This window comes from Drosophila subobscura, chromosome U (genome assembly GCF_008121235.1).
Source record: "Drosophila subobscura isolate 14011-0131.10 chromosome U, UCBerk_Dsub_1.0, whole genome shotgun sequence".
Classification (NCBI taxonomy): Eukaryota; Metazoa; Arthropoda; class Insecta; order Diptera; family Drosophilidae; genus Drosophila; species Drosophila subobscura.
Window position 1 is genome coordinate 14122444 of NC_048534.1, and position 15639 is coordinate 14138082.

At 46.7% G+C, this 15639-nt stretch overlaps 2 protein-coding genes across 6 annotated transcripts in view; one reads left to right on the forward strand and one right to left on the reverse strand.

Moving 5' to 3' along the window:
- LOC117901378 (protein spire) overlaps positions 1 to 13821 on the forward strand; it is a 41008-nt gene extending 27187 nt beyond the window's left edge. The window contains exons 3-16 of one of the 5 annotated variants that reach the window (XM_034812094.1): positions 148 to 265; positions 648 to 757; positions 1638 to 1758; positions 1821 to 1900; positions 4724 to 4854; positions 4959 to 5070; positions 5275 to 5407; positions 9202 to 9275; positions 9334 to 9541; positions 10773 to 10886; positions 11130 to 11665; positions 11725 to 11928; positions 11988 to 12304; positions 12357 to 13821. In XM_034812094.1, coding sequence (XP_034667985.1) covers positions 148 to 265; positions 648 to 757; positions 1638 to 1758; positions 1821 to 1900; positions 4724 to 4854; positions 4959 to 5070; positions 5275 to 5407; positions 9202 to 9275; positions 9334 to 9541; positions 10773 to 10886; positions 11130 to 11665; positions 11725 to 11928; positions 11988 to 12304; positions 12357 to 12576 — 2478 coding nt within the window. In that variant the 3' untranslated portion in view covers positions 12577 to 13821. Of the gene's footprint in view, positions 1 to 147; positions 266 to 647; positions 758 to 1637; positions 1759 to 1820; positions 1901 to 4723; positions 4855 to 4958; positions 5071 to 5274; positions 5408 to 7638; positions 8347 to 9201; positions 9276 to 9333; positions 9542 to 10772; positions 10887 to 11129; positions 11666 to 11724; positions 11929 to 11987; positions 12305 to 12356 lie in introns of those variants that run through there. The other 4 variants (XM_034812095.1, XM_034812096.1, XM_034812097.1 and 1 more) reach the window with 4 other exon arrangements.
- A 101-nt stretch (positions 13822 to 13922) lies between these two features.
- LOC117901381 (la protein homolog) lies at positions 13923 to 15427 on the reverse strand. Its single transcript, XM_034812108.1, has 2 exons — positions 14356 to 15427; positions 13923 to 14292 (listed from the first exon to the last, which is right to left on the reverse strand). The coding sequence occupies exons 1-2, from the start codon at positions 15337 to 15339 to the stop codon at positions 14101 to 14103; spliced, it is 1176 nt and encodes a 391-aa protein (XP_034667999.1). The 5' UTR covers positions 15340 to 15427; the 3' UTR covers positions 13923 to 14100.
- Between the last annotated feature and the right edge of the window lie 212 nt (positions 15428 to 15639).

Here is a 15639-nt window from a genome sequence, read left to right on the forward strand (position 1 = left end):
CAGTCCCTCTGCCAGACCCTAGTCAGGCACTTGAGGGGCTTAAACGGCGGCCTTAACCCTTGCTCTCTGCTATTTATGAGCGATAATTCGATTTGCAACTATTACCAGTATTTTATTAAATCTCAAAAACTGTTTTTACCTTTGCAGATCATCAGCGAAATGGCGGAAATTGTGTACACCGCTTTGGACTACAATCTGCCGGAGGACGAGGAGTGCCAGATGTCGCAGGAGCTCGAGAATCTGTTCAACTTTATGACAGCGGATGGTGAGTAAAGCTGCGTAGCTGTATGGACTTTGATCAGTTGGAGTTACGGGTCCAACAGCACGTAGAATATTTGTTAGATTTCCCACAAAACGGAAGAGTAGATTGGGTTTTGCTTTGCTTTGTTTACTTATCGCAGTGATGAAATGTTCACACAAGATTCTGTGTGCTTGAGTCACTTTCAGTGGGTGCCTTTCGGCAAAGTCCCCCATCGAAGAGCAGCCTTCAAGCGTAAATCCCACAGCTGCACAGCTGAAAGCGAGCTGAAGGTCTCCCCCTCGCTGATCTGCCATGAATCACGCCAAAGCTTTGATAAACTAAATCAAGCAATATGCAAAGTTATCACTCAACGTTTGACCCTTTTGTTGTTTTGTTTTTATTCCAGAGACTGACGAGGATTGCATTGACGAGGGCATCGACGAGGGCGACAAGCGCTGGGACGACGAGGCGGAGGAGGAGCGCAACGACACCAAAGAACTAGAGCACATAATCGAGGTAGGTTTCTGCTTTTCAGTTTCAGCTTCAGCTTCGATTTGGTATCTGACATTTGAGATCGAATCGTGTCATGATGTGCCAAAAAAAACACACAGCAATCCATGACTCAGTGGCGTCGGGGGTGCGCCACGGGCTGACCTTTTGACTCCGAGGCTCTGAGCAGCTCCATTTGACATATAAATATGTGAGGTATATAGATCGATGTATCCGCTGTGGGAAAAACTTGTTTGGCTCGCGCGTTACAGTTAGCCGAGGGAGCGAGAGAGCGAGAGAAAAAAAGTATCTGCGCGTTGCACTCGAGTATCTGTAGCTGTGGCTGTTGCTGTATCTGTATCTGTATCGCGGCTAACCGCAGCCAAACAAGCATAGCCCGGTTCTACTTGGATTACGAGTACCTGACTGCAAAAAACAATTTCCAATCGCCTCAGCCACAGCCGCAATGTTAAATAACCAAAACTAAGCATAAAGACAAGCGATTTCGTAATCACAAGGAAATCCATCGAGCAGGCTAGAATCTGAAATCGAACCTGAATTTCACAGACAAATGCCTCGCTGGAATGTTTCTGCTGCCCCATCCGGGGGAGCAAGTGCAACCCAGCTGAGGATCACTTGCTTCGTGTGGCATTGGGGCGTGTGATAAACCTCACACCGTTGCTGATTGCCTGCAAGTCCGAACGCTGCCGGAGCTCTAATGAGCCACTTTATAGAATTGACACATTGCTGTCAGGCAAGAGTGAGCAGAGCTTCGGCCAGAAGCCGTGCAGCTAACACACAAATGCAAAGTGGAAAAGTAGCTGCAGCTGAAGCAACAAGGGGAAAGATTTAGTTGAAATGTAAAGAAATATTATTACACCCATTTAATCGCCTCTCTCCTTTGCAGACCTGCCGAAATCACTTGCAGAAACCAGCATTAGCAGACAATCACTACAAAGCCGTGTGCCGAGCCCTGGTCACGGAGACAATTGAGCTTCGCGTGTTCCTGCAGCAAGTCCTCAACAATGGTGAGTCTTTCGGCTTGGGCGTAAATGAGATTAATCATTCGATAATCATGCTGCTGCCACAGGTGCCGAGAAGCTCATCAAGGCCTCAGAATCTTCACCGACCACACAGAAGGAACTGGCGAAGCTGGGCTTCAACGACTGGGTAAGACTTGCCATTCCCCCTCCAGACTGTTATGCAACCCGTACAGCTCCACTAATGGCTCCACTTTGAAGTGGGCTACCGACTCACGAGCTGTCCGACAGGCGCACCTCTTCGAAGCAGCGCTTGGCCAAGCCATCATCATCATAATCATTATCACAGAGAGACTCAGAGACTCAGAGACTGAGAGATCACGCGTGATGTCCGTCCGCACATGTGAGCCATTTTTTTGGCTGGGGGTTTTCCTCCATGGCTCAGCGGAAAAAGTGAACTATTTCATGCTTAGGGAGGGTATTGCCAAATGAATTCACTTTTAATTTCAATAATTGGCCCCGCGGCAACCGACGACTGCTGCTTGCCACTCGACCATCATCCTAATGAGTTCAGCGCCATCTACTCCAACTACTTGGGCCACACATTAGTTGATCAATTTGTATTTGGTTTGACCTTTGGCGAATGTGTCGAGGCCGTCACAGGAATTTTGCCATCATCGTTGGACCTCCGGAACCCATTGAGACCCACACGCAAATTGGCCAGACACGCAAAGGCAAAGGCAAAGGCAAGGCAAACGCAGAGCTTCGCGAAACATATACTAGAGTGCCTTTGCTTTACCGTTCGAGGTGTGCTTTGGGTTTGGTTTTATCTGATTGAATCAGACAGCTGCCCAGTCCAGTAGAATCGCTCGCAAACTTCTGCTCCGATGCAGGGAAAGGTGTGGAGTTTTTTCTTAATTAGTTTTCTTCGCGACAAACTTGTTCAAACGAAAGGTAATGCCAGTGCTAATTGGTTTATTCTGCCTTTGAATATTTATTTTTTAAGATATTCTTCGAGCTGTTCGATTTATACGAACTGCTAATCATATTAGACTCAATTAATTCTTTTATTTTGCGTGTGGAAACACGGAATCAATACTAAAAGATTGACTCTGAAAACCTGCTCTACCACATTTATGTACTCATCCGTTTGCTGTGTAGTTTCAGGGATTCGCTTTTGACCAAAATGACAGAGATTAGAGCGCTTTTCTTTGCGAATAATGGACACATTCTAACCACAAATGAACCTCTAAGTGTTTCGGACTTTCCTTTAATTTTCAACCGGGGAATCTTCCCCTCCTGTAGCCGGTCGCCGCTCCTCGCGTTTGTTGAATAATTTCTCCGCCCTGGGCCCGAGTCTTGGCTCACGTCATTCGCAATGTTTGCATGTTTGATAGCACAGAAACAAACCGCAAAAACCAAGCAAACAAATCAGAAACTTTGCGTGCGAGCCAAACGACAAATCATAGGAGCATGTAATAGTCCATACCATAGGTATACCCACTATATATCTAAGAGTTTATCCAGATGCGAGGCCGTCTTCACGCCACATTCGTAATTAAATAAATAGACCATAAATATTTGTGCTGTTTTCGTGCCAGTTCGCTTTGCATTTGCATGTGTTGAGAGCCGCAGATTAAAGAAGGCGCAGTCGTCTCTGCCAATTGCCAATTAATTGGCCAGACCCCAGACAGGTGGGCCATCATCATCATCATCGTCGTCGGACTGGAACCACATTCTGCACTCTAGAGTGTTTGTTGTCTCTGTGTTTGCTGTAATTTCAGGCAATTGTTGGCTTGATTAAAAGCGCTCTTATCACTTCCCCAGCTGTTCGATAAGAGTCTGCTGTGAGCCTGGCCATTCTATTGTTTATTTTTGCTACTGCTGCTGGCAGACCCACCCAAGAAGTGTGTCTCTAGTCAGCGTTTTATCAGCTTTTTCTCAGAATCTCACAGCCTTCAGAATGTCACAAACCAAAGCAAAGTTTGTACAAAGAGAGAAATTTACATTTATTTTGTTTGCGATTCTGCATGCTGGTTTTTGGCTGTTGCTGTTTCTGTTTCTGTTTGCCAGCACGTGGGGGATTTTTCTGTGAACTCTCATAGTGCTTGCACGTCTAGAAATGATTTTTAGTGTTGCAACTGCTGAGGCATCGGCTCGCATCGGTTGTCTGTGTTTCGGTTTGCTGCCTGCCGTCATGATATGGGCCACAGCTCCTATGCAAATGTGTCGATCCAGACGGTTCAAAAAGGTTGTACTCTCTACGCACAACTACAGACAGCTCTTCCGGAAGCTGCTGCCACAATGGATGAAGCATTCAAGCGTGGCTTGGCATCTTAGCTTCTTTTTGTTGCAGATATTTGTGGGTGCTGGCCCCCCCATCCCGTTTTGCATAGTTAATGAGCTGTCTCGAAAATGCATTTGCCACCAATTGAGTGTTGGCAGGAACAGGAAAAGCGAATGCAGCAGCGAAAAGTGAAAACGCGAAGTGCCAAAACGCTGTTACATATAGTCGGTCGCTCCCCCGCCTCGCACAGCCTCTCCCATTGTGTGCTAAATAGTTGGGAGCTGAAGTTGCAGTCTTCCTGCCAGCGCACAGCATTCAACACACATTACTCATATGTACGCACCGTTAGCTTGTCATGTGGCAAGTGGCTGGCTGGCATGTCTGGCATTAATCAGCCAATGCAACGGCAGCCTCAATTATTATTAGCTAATTAAATGAAAATATTCATAACGGCGGCAGGGGACGAGCTGCTGCATAAAAAGTGAAATGTGCTCTCTATCTGTCTCCCTCTTCATTCAACTCTCTGCCGATTTATGCTCTGATTTGTGTTTACCTTTCGTCCTCCATGCACGAACTGAAGGTGTGGATGGCACTTCAAGTAGGTGGATAAAGTCGAGGACCAGCATGTCCCTAGTTGAGTTGCATGTCTTGTTAGCCGTTATCCGTTCTACATCCTCTATTCCCCTATCTGAACAATCTCTGAGACACACTTTCCCCATTTTGCAGGCACGCTTCTGGGTGCAGGTGATCGACGAGCTGCGCCGCGGCGTACGCCTGAAGAAGAGCAACTTCGAGCGCACGCCCATCGAGTACGAGCTGACGCCCTACGAGATACTCATGGGCGATATTCGAGCCAAGTAAGTACGAGAGAGAGAGAGGGGAGAAACAAGAGATATTCCCACGCAAAGCACAGGCACAGGCACAAGCAGAGCCAATCAACGAGCAAATTTTCTCTTTACAGAAAGTATCAGTTGCGCAAGGTGATGGTCAATGGAGATATACCGCCGCGTGTCAAAAAAGATGCCCATGCCATGATCTTGGAGTTCATCAGGTCACGGCCGCCATTGAAGAAGGTGTGTAGTGCCCCCAAATCAACAACCACAACCAAATCCCAAACTCCCAAAAGCAAACCCGATCCAAAGTCCAGCTCCCCAAAGGCCGCTTGCCGTGTTTAAATTTTCTGGCATCCAAATAAAAATTCACAGTTCCAATTCCACATTCAAACTAATTTTTGGTTGTTCTATTTTTTGTTGTTCTTTGTTTCCTTTCCCAACCAGGCATCCGAGCGGCAGTTGGGTCCGCCCCGGAAGTGCACGCCCTCGCCCAGAGAACAGCTCATGGAGTCCATACGGCAGGGCAAGGAGCTGAAGCAGATCACACCACCAGAGGCACCTCCTTTGAGGCAGAGAAGTAAGTTCAAATAGAAATAGAAAGTACTACGAGAAGCGAGTGCGATTATGTGGGTAATATTTGGAAGATTTGGGAAAGTTCTATAAGAGAGATAGTAGAAAGTTCAAATAAAAAACATAATTAGATAGGCCAAGGAGCAAGGAGATTGCAGTTTGCCAACTTAAACCTTAGAAGAGTGCGGCAGATGCTTGGCTTGGTTGCATCCCCACACATATCCATGTAAATATGTACTTATTTATGTATTCATGTACATATTGTGTACATGCATTCCACAGCTTTGTCCTGACAATGACGTTGGTCATAAACTCCCTACAAAGGGCGTCACTAAATTGTCTGTCAATAGTTTTCCCGGCACAAGCAGACGCAGTGTGCTTTTCCGCAGTGAGTGCCAAAAATAGATGCCGCCTCTAATCTTTGGTGGGTGTCTGTCTTCGCAGCCATCCTCTCCATGGATTGTCATTGCCGATTTCCAATTTTAAACGCCAGCCGCCCATAAATTGTTGTCATACGCATGTGCTTACATAGACAGATGTCTCCGCTCGAAAGACACACAGTCCGAAAGAGAGAATGAGAGAAGTAGAGACAGAGAGAGAGAGAGAGAGATGGGAAAACTTTTCACTGCACTTGTCGTCCGGGGAGCTCCATTGTCCGTCGCTCTGTCTGTCGTCCCAATCTGTCTCTTTCTTGCTGTATCTCTACAGCGCAGAGCGCATGCCAGCATAGATCAAAAACGGCCACTTTTTCCAATACCCAATACCCAATCCACAATCCGCTCTGCTGAAGGAAGCGTGCAAAACGGTGACACACAAAGATAGCGACGACAACGACCAAAGCCAGGCTCACGACAACCTCCACCTTAGACAGTGTTTGTATGTTTGTTTATGTATGTTTGTCAGTTCGTTTGTCGCTGTTGCTTGTTGCTTTTCTTTTGTGACTCCCGTCTCTGGAGCTGGGAATCTTTTTTGTCTCTGAGATATGTTTGCAGCTGCTGCCCGAAAAATATGGTTTGACTGTCGAAAACGCTATTCAATTGGTCAACATGTGCATATGCCCATTAATGAATGATTCCGAACCAAATCTATCATTTGCTTAAAGCAAACACTTTGCATACTGATTGCCCACCGATATTCCTACATATTCTGAATCTTCTTAAATCTCATAAGGATGCTATCTCTACTAAGACATCATCCCAATCTTTTTCTAAACAATTTCTTCTCGATTCTACAGTTCTATGAAATAAGATTCATTTACAGTCGTTTCCGTCCATCAGCCATAAGCTACATTTATTTTACATATGTATGTACATATGTATGTATATGCTACATAGCATTACATGCAACTTACAGCTACGAATAATTTACATGGTTAAGAGAGCTGAAAAGTGTGCACTACTTTTAGGCGTTTGTAGTGCCTACAAATGATGTAGAAAGTATATGACAAAAAATGCTTCTATAAGCTGCAAGCAGCTGTATTAATTATTTTATGCCAGTATCTCAGTTTTTGGAAGCAGAAAAAGTGCATAATACTTATCAATGCCTGCTAAGACATATTGAATACACGGCCAACTGTCTTCTCCCAGCATTTTGAATTGCTTTTCCATTTTTAGTTGAATGTAAATTCCCATCCAGAGATGAATGCTTGCAAACTTGATCATTATTGCTGCAACTTTGTTTTTAATACCCCAAATACCCCCTTTGCTTACTCATAATCGCTGCTGTCCCTGCCAACGCGTTCTACCTGTACGTCATCACACGAACCACCCACCCAAGCAGTGACGTAAAAGCCCCCAACAAACAAAACAAAACGCTGAGTGTGCCAAAACAAAAGCAACTCTCTGGCTTAAGCTCTCATTAAACCCACTCTCTCAAGCGCTCTCTCTCTCTCTCTCTGCGCATGCGCGCTGCGTATGTTGTTCCCTACCCAACACAGTTATACCATGCGCTCATGCGAATATTTAAAGCTAACAATTTATTTGTTTTAGATATGCATAAATATAGTAGATACACATGTGCTTATGGCTATAATTTTGCAAAAGAATATGACCATTGTTTTAATTATTATTCCCTCCACACATATAACGTAAAAAGCATGCAAGCAATTTAGGCCACCGAAGAGCGGAGTGGACGCACCTTTAATGGCTGTGCCCTTTTCGCACTGCAAATTGTAACTGTAACTGGTTTGGGGGCTCCGTGTTTTGTTGCTTTGGCTTGGCGGTTGCGCTTCATTCGTTCGGTTTTGTTTCTGCTGGTTGGAGGATTGGCGTCCATTGATTATGTTGAGAGCGGTGGGAGCGTGGCGCGGTTGGGGAAAAGTGACAAAAACTGGATGATTAAAATAACCGAAAAAGGCTCGCAGAAAGGCAAGGCCTAGTGGAAAGTTATAGTGGAAAATCGGCCATCAGTCAGTGCCAGTCTGGCAGTCTGGGGGAAAGGGCACGGACACAACCCTCGGCGAAGCTCTGTGGGGTTGGTTCCCATTTGTTGTACTCCCCGGATCGATAGCCTGAATGCAACCGTGTGGCACACAAAGAGAGAGAAAAGTGAAAAGGCAACAAGAGTGAGCCAAAGTGATTCAAGAAGTGCCGTGGAAGTGGAGCACCAAGCACCTGGCACTCAGCACCATCCACCAGTCGGACATGTGGAGACTGTAATCTTGTGACCGCTTCGAAATGGATTCAAAGCCCGGTATGCCCAGTGCCAAGCGCTCCACGGCCGCGTCGGTGTTCAAGAGCCACCACGTGGTGCGCGCCGTGGATGTGGTGGACGTGGGCAGCGATGCTTCCCTCTACTGCGGCTCCGACGGGGACAGCAATCTCTGCCAGTCGGAGCCCAAGCCACAGCCAACGCCTCGTGCCGCGCCGCGTGCAACAGCCTCGTCGACAGCAGCAGTACCCAATCCGCCGACACCCAAGCCACGGCAGGCCGTCAAGTCATCAAAAGGTAACCCGAAAAACGTTTCCATGCCCCAATATTGCTTTGGGCAACGAAAAATGCTTTGCTCTGCTTTGACCTGGTTTCAATTTCAGCCTCGTCTATGCTTTTTTTTAAGTGTGTGAGTCGCTGTGTGCTGTTTCAGGGAGGGGGTGGCATGCCCCCAAGGCATCGTATGTGTTTAAGGAGTAAATCTGTAGCGAGTGCAGTGGCTGCGGTAATTGCACTCCGACTCTGTGCTCCAGTCATTAAAGCCGTGAAGCAATCCGCAATCCTCAATCCAACATCGTTGTGCAGAAGTTTGGATACCCTTTGTTAGGAAATGGCAAGGGAAAATGTGTTGCTGAAACTGCATTTGTTTGTACCCGGTTCTGTGTGACGTTTGCTTCCTTTTCCTGTTTGCAGCCGCGGGTCAAAGCCAGTCACGTAGCGGCTATTATGGGGCCAGTCATAAAGTGTATCTCCGACAAGTAGAAGAGTGAAGCGACCCCAGCCGCTCCAAGAAGTTCCCAGGCAAGCAGCGGCTCTTCGTAGTGATTTCATAAGTAGAACCATTAAGTGCGCCGGGTCTTAACGGTTTCTTGTGGCCGAATGGCCGCTGAAAAGTGCGAGGCGGCGTGTTGACAACTTCCAGTCAGCCAACCATCCGGGCAGGTCTCCTCTAATGGCGCAATGAGTGGACAGAAAGGGCAGACATGAGCAGAGCCGGTTTCTACCGACTGCTACTCAGAGAGATGGCATTACTCCATGATATTCATTAGATAATCCCATCACGCGCAGCTTTTCCCATGGCTGCTGCGGACTGCATTCACTTTCGCTTTGGAACCAGAAGTCTCATTGTTTCTTTCAATCTTCAATTTGCAGTGCTTCCAAGTGCGAATTCCACGCTGTCGCGTTCCAGGCAGCGGCTCATTAAAGTGGATTTCTCACAGCTGCAGGTGAGTCTCCCCCCAGCTGATCCTCTGTTCGTTTTGCTAATCGAAATTTATCTCCTAGGACGACGAGCTCTTCTTTGATGAGTCCAGCATGAGCAGCACCCACTCCACAGCGGCCACACACCAGCATCACCATGCACATCTAGCCGAGCTGCACCGCTGCTCTCAGCCCAAGATGCCACCGTATCCATTTGGTGGCTACATGGTGCCCAGCCAAGCGCGGCAAGATTGCCAGGCAACAGCGTCGCTGATGCGCCCCAGACGCACAAGTGAGTATCCAATTCTAATCGTTGTGCAATAAATGTAATCTATAATCTGTATAAAATATATTTACAATATATATACGGGCACTTTGGGCACTTAACACCAAGTATTGGCAGAGGCAACTTAGATTTATGTCTGTACATGTTTGAAATTCAATTCACTTTTTGAACAGACTTGAGTGTGGAATTTATTTCTGGATTGTCCGAATGAAAGCCTAAACACTGAAGCTACGTATCACGATTGTATGTATAAAATGTCTGAAAGATTCTCTTGCAAGGGACTATTATGGGTCTTCCAAAAACCACTAATGTAGGGATGTATTTCACACAATCGAAAACTACTCCAGGGCTGCTTTTAAACTTTAATCTCTTTCGCTTTTTAAAGAAACTTTTATAACAGTTTAATGGGTTAAATTTCCACTTCACTTGGTGCCTCACTCTGAAAGCCACAGTCTGGCTTTAGTCTTTAGCTATCACAAAGTGCGTAACACAACTATAAGGCCAACTTATGCAGCGAGTCTCTTACAGTTCTGACACGCACTGCCCACTCTGTATTTTGTGTAAAATGGTTTAAGTTTTTCTTATAATTTTAATTTATTTTATTTTTATTTCTTACATTTTTGCGTTCCTTCCCAACACAACAAACCTAATTTTGCAAAGGTATTTGATCGTTTTACTGTGACCACAACACAACACAACACACACTGCTAACAACTTTCGACTAATTATTATTTGTTGTATGGTTTTTGCGAGGCAACAAGGCACCAGCAAACCAGCAAGTGTTGTGCGAGTATTATAATTATTTACCCGCTCCCAAATCGCACTAAGAACAAACAGAAAACTTAGATTCTAAGACGAAGACCTTGCAAGGGTTTTGGTGTGGGCAGATAACAAAATGGAGTTGGTTCAGCTTTAAGCCTTAAGGAGCAGCGCACACACACGCACACACAAAACACACACAAACGAAAATCTCGAAATATTTTGTAAAATTAAAAAGCAAAGAAAATGTATAAAAATAAAAGAGAATCTACTGCAAGCTGCTCCCCTAGTATTATTACAATTATCATTATTATTTTCTGCACTCGAGTAGATCTTTCTCTTGCACTAATCTATTTTTTGGTTGCTGTGCCCGTGCCCCCTGCTGTTATACGAGTAATTGTATGAGAAATAATTTAATTTCAATTCTGCCACAAAAACGCTTAAAAAATAAATACAAAAATTAACGCTGCCACAATAATTCCTGGCGCTGCAGTGGAACCACCCAAGCAAGCACAACCACAGCCAGCGCCGCCCGCAGAGCCATCCTTTACGGAGGACGAGTACCACAGGTTCTTCGACAATGCCCTCGAATGTAAATATCTATAAAAGCTAAACTAAAATCTCACACGCTTGCTTTCCATTCGATGCATCACGGTGCCCATCATTAAGCTCATTCAGCCTCTTATTTTTCATACTCGTACACCCAATGCCACGCCACCCACCGCCACCATACACCCTTCGAATTTCCCCTCTCTCCTGTACATTCATATAGAAATATAAACAACAATGTCCACCCCAGACTAACGCTTTCTTCTGCACTTTCCGTACTCCACAGCCTACGATCTGGCCACTCAGTGCGAGTCGAGACGCGCTTCACTGCGCCGCCACACTATTGTGGGCTGCCAGAGCAACCTGGAGGAGACGCACTCAATGCCATCCACGAGGCCCGAGTCGCGTCAGTCGGATGACGCAGGCAGTCAGCAGTCGGGAGCAGCCAGCAGTGAGGCACACAGGAAGAGCCCCCTGACAGCGGGCGAGCACGCGCAGACGACGGAGCTGCCGCCCAGGCTGGACGAGGCTCATTCAACATCCTCGCTTGGGCCATGGAACAAGTCCTTTATGGACAAACAGACCTGGATGGAACGGGGGGACGATCGGCTGTCCGTCACGCTGGCGGAGATCGTTCACATACGTTCTGTCATGACCAAGGCCGAGCTGGAGGGCCTGCCCATGGACGTGCGCGTCAAGGAGGATGTTGAAAAGCGTCGCGTCTGCTTCCTGTGCCTGCGCACACGCTTCTCCTTCTTCGGCCCCTGGGGCATACAGTGCAAGCTCTGCCAGCGCACTGTCTGCGCCAAGTGCTACACCAAGGTGGGTCTCTAAAGCATAGGGCTAGAGGACTGACTAATCATTAATTTGCTCTCTTGCAGATGCGCATTCCCTCGGAGCACTTCAGGAACGTTCCCCTTGTGCTGATCTCACCATCGCTGCTGTCCAGTCCGGCCAGCTCGAGCACACCCTCACCCTCTCACCACGCCCACCAGGCGCACTCCTCGTCGACAGGGAACATTATGGACGATCAGTTCCCCAAGTCCCTGATTGAGCGTCTCCTGCGCTCCGAGTCAGATAGAAAGGTTCGCAGACAGCTTGGCTTTTCCTCGACATTTTACTCACTTGAGGTTGCTTTTTGCAGACTCGCAGCACTGTGGGCAGTGCGCCATCCTCACCCAAGCACCAAAGATCAAACATGAGCACTCCTGGCATCAGCGTGGGGCCCGGAGCCGGCGCATCCGCCTCCGCCGCCCCTGGCCATGCCGTGGAGGCACTGCACGACCAGGCATCCATGTCCGCCTCCTACTCGTCAGCCATGCGGCCCTCGGGAGTGATACAGCACCACCAGAAGCATCACTACAACAACGCCATGTCGCGTAGCATGGAGGGACCCCGGAGTCTGCCCGTGCACAGCCCAGCATATCGACCGCTGTCCAACAGCAGCACACTCGAGAGGAAGTAAGTGCAGCCTCTGCAACAAGCTTGATAACTAATTCTATAACCATTGTAGGTCCCGCTTCTCGCGGGGCTTCGCCTTGTTCTCCTCGGGCAGCCATTTGGCACAGACCCAGGAACAAAAGGAGAATCTGCGCGGCGAACAGGTGCCCGTCTGCAATGACTGCCAAGGCCTCGTCAACGAGATCACCAGCTCTGTGAAGCAGAAGCGCAGCTCTGCGAGGAACCGCACCATACAGAATCTCACCCTAGATCTAACGCCAGTCTGGAAGTAAGCACAGATCAAACCCTCAGCCCTACAGTGCGTTTCAAGACTACAGGACACTGACTCTAGGAATCTATCCATTTCGAAATGGTTTCTGGAAACCTACCCTAAAATTCAATTGCTAAATTTCTTCGATGACGGACTACGACTTTATTTGATTGCTGACTTTATACCAGAACTGTCTGAAGTCGAACCATTTTCAATATGCTCGCAATTGCCAGAGCTAATTAGGTATTTTTATGGGACTGGAACGCACCAAACATACGGAAGATACATACATACAGACGTGCATGGATTATGGATTAAATGGACTGTTTGTTGTACACACTTTGAAAGGTAGAGCCTCGAGGAGACTCCCTTCCCTCCCCTTGTATGTAAATCGTGTTAGTTTAGTGAATAAGCAAAAGGAGAGAACGAAACATTCCTGGCTGAAGCTTTGTACATTTTCTGCCGGCTACAGAGAGATGATCCGCTTGAGCGCACCCCACCACATACGATACGAGTATATAAATAATAATAATTAACTGAATAATAACACATACGATACACACACTACATATATTATCGCAGTACAATGCCGTTGTTTGTAAATGTTTAATTTATACGTAAATGTTGATTAAGTATATACTCATAGATCCTGTAAGAAGTACGATCCGTATGTACGATCCGTATGTAATCCGCAATAGTATCTCCCGGCTTGTGCTCTCGATTTATCAAGAATGATTCCCCAGTTCGATATTGTTACATTAATGTTGTGAAAGAAACTGTTTGTGCTTGCGCAGATCGAATTATCGTTTACTTGTGATCTGAGTTCTCGTTGTCGTCGTCCCCACCCAGTCTGATTTCCACCTACACAACGTCAATGTATATCGCAGGATAACTCCTTAGTTGATAGCCTAATTTAATTTTAGTCTCTTTGTTGCAATGCAACCCATACTATTTAGTTCCATTGATCGCATAGTTTTTATTTCCACCTACCATCTAAGCGACGCGACCGTTCATATTGTACAAGCTGCGATGCAAAGCAAACCCCTAACGAAATCACCTATCGGTAACCTATCGTATAATATTGAAGTTTGATCAGTTTTTGTTTTCATTTTGAATCGCATTTAAACGTATTTGTAATTTACACTTTTAATGCTTTTAAGTTGAATTATTTTTTTCTTTGATTTATAACAAAAACACCAACACAAAGAGAACGAAAATACACTAAACCGCAATGAAACAATTAAATAAAAACTAATTAAAAATACAACCGGCTCGAGGGACTCACTTTCTTTCTTTTTATTTGTGGCTTTCTTTTAAGGAAAAGTATGAAATCGAAGTTCTTGTAAGTAAAATAAATTAAAGTTCATCTTGTAATAATGTTATCAAAGCAACATACTCTTCAGAGATACTTTCTGTATTATTATCCTACGGATTATCTTCGGAAACTACAGAAAAAACGTACAGCGTACAAGACGTACACTTAAGAGCTTAAAGCTAAGTCAACTAGATCCTACGGAGTAACACGTTTGCAAGGTCTAGCAGGTGACTACTCTGCACGCGACTTCTTGCCCTGTCGATTGTCGTTGCCGCCGTGGCGCTTGCGGCCGAAGCGCTTGTTCTTGTTCCGGCTGAAGTCGCGGCGCTTCTTCATGAACTCCACGGCCTTGTCCAGGAACGTCTTTTCCTCGTCCTCAGTGGCCTTGCGGAGTGTCAGTGTGACTTCCTCGTTAAACTTCAACTGAAAAAGAAACTGGGCGTTAGCGAGACTCCTTCAATCGAAATACCAGAACCTCTTTCTTACCTTGCCCTCCTCCACTTTGGAAATGTATTTGTCAGCCGCGTCGGCTTCGGTTAGACGCACTGAACCCTTTGTGTCGCCCTTGTTGAACTCAATGTAGGCGATATCGAAATCCTTCACTTTTTCAAAGGCCTCGCGGATCTCCTCGCGGGACACCGTCTCCGGAGCACCCTCAAAGACCACAATCGCGTTCTTGGGCAGCTCAATGGCGGGCTCGGCCTTGGCCTCCTTCTTCTTCTGTTTCTTTTCGCTCTTCTGTTGATATTCCTCCTGCTTCTCCTTGAGGTAGTCGATCTGCCACTTGCGGAGAAGCTCGCGCTCCTTGTAGAGCACTTTGTTGTCCTTCTCCAGGAATGCCTTGGCCTGGTCCTTGGTCTCGAAGGTGAGGAAAATGCTGCCCTTGAACTTGTACGACTTTGTTGGCTTGTCGTAGTGTTTGCGCATGGTGATGTTGACCACCTTCTCGTACGAGGCAAAGAAGTCGAGCAGCTCGCTCATCTGCGAATCCAGGGGGAAGCCCTTGGCGTAGGCAGTTCGCTCCTGGATCTCCTTGCGGCGCTCCTCGTTGTGCTCTGGGATGGGTCGCTCGGGGTGGCGACGCAGCTCCTTCTTGTCCTCGCTGATCTGGACCAGGCCCTCGTCGGACTTGTTCAGGGCTCCGATGATTTCATCGAAGTCGGTGGAGAGTGTTGCCAGGCGCTTGAATGTGACCAGCACTGTGAGCGGCACCCACCCATCCTCGTTTTTGGATATCTGCTCGCGCAGGAACTTGTCTCGATTCAGATTGGCGTCCCCGAAGTAATACTCTACTTGCCGGATAATGGCGCGTTCTTGTTTGGAGAAGTCTCCGTCGGCCGCCGAAGCCGGCTCCTCCTTGGAAGTGCCGTTCTTGGCTTCAGGCTCTTCGGCTGCGACTTCCTCTGCTTTGGTTTCCTCCACGACCTGCTCCTTAACCTCGGGGACGGTAGTTTCTGCAACGTCGGCCATTATAAATGTGAATATTTGTCGGGCAAATAAAATTAAACGTGCGTACGGAAAACACGTGTGTGAAGGGTGAGGAACAGTGTGACCAGTGGGACCGCGAAATTATCGATAAAATATATTGTCAGAACCTCGAAAAGATACCGAAATATACCCTTGCATTTTCAAAATATACCGTAAAATATACCGCGGAAAAAAAATGTATTTATTTAAATAAAAACGATTACCACGAGTACCTGATCAATGCGGCAACGTTGCAGCGATGAAATCCGATCATCCCAGCGATGATCCTGTTGTATTATGCAA

Bases quoted from the DNA above. Each gene is read 5' to 3' on its own strand.
- LOC117901381 (XM_034812108.1), bottom strand. From the start codon at position 15,339: ATGGCCGACGTTGCAGAAACTACCGTCCCCGAGGTTAAGGAGCAGGTC. The intron at 14,293-14,355 runs GTAAGAAAGAGG...TTTCTTTTTCAG, and splicing joins CCAAAGTGGAGGAGGGCAAG to TTGAAGTTTAACGAGGAAGT.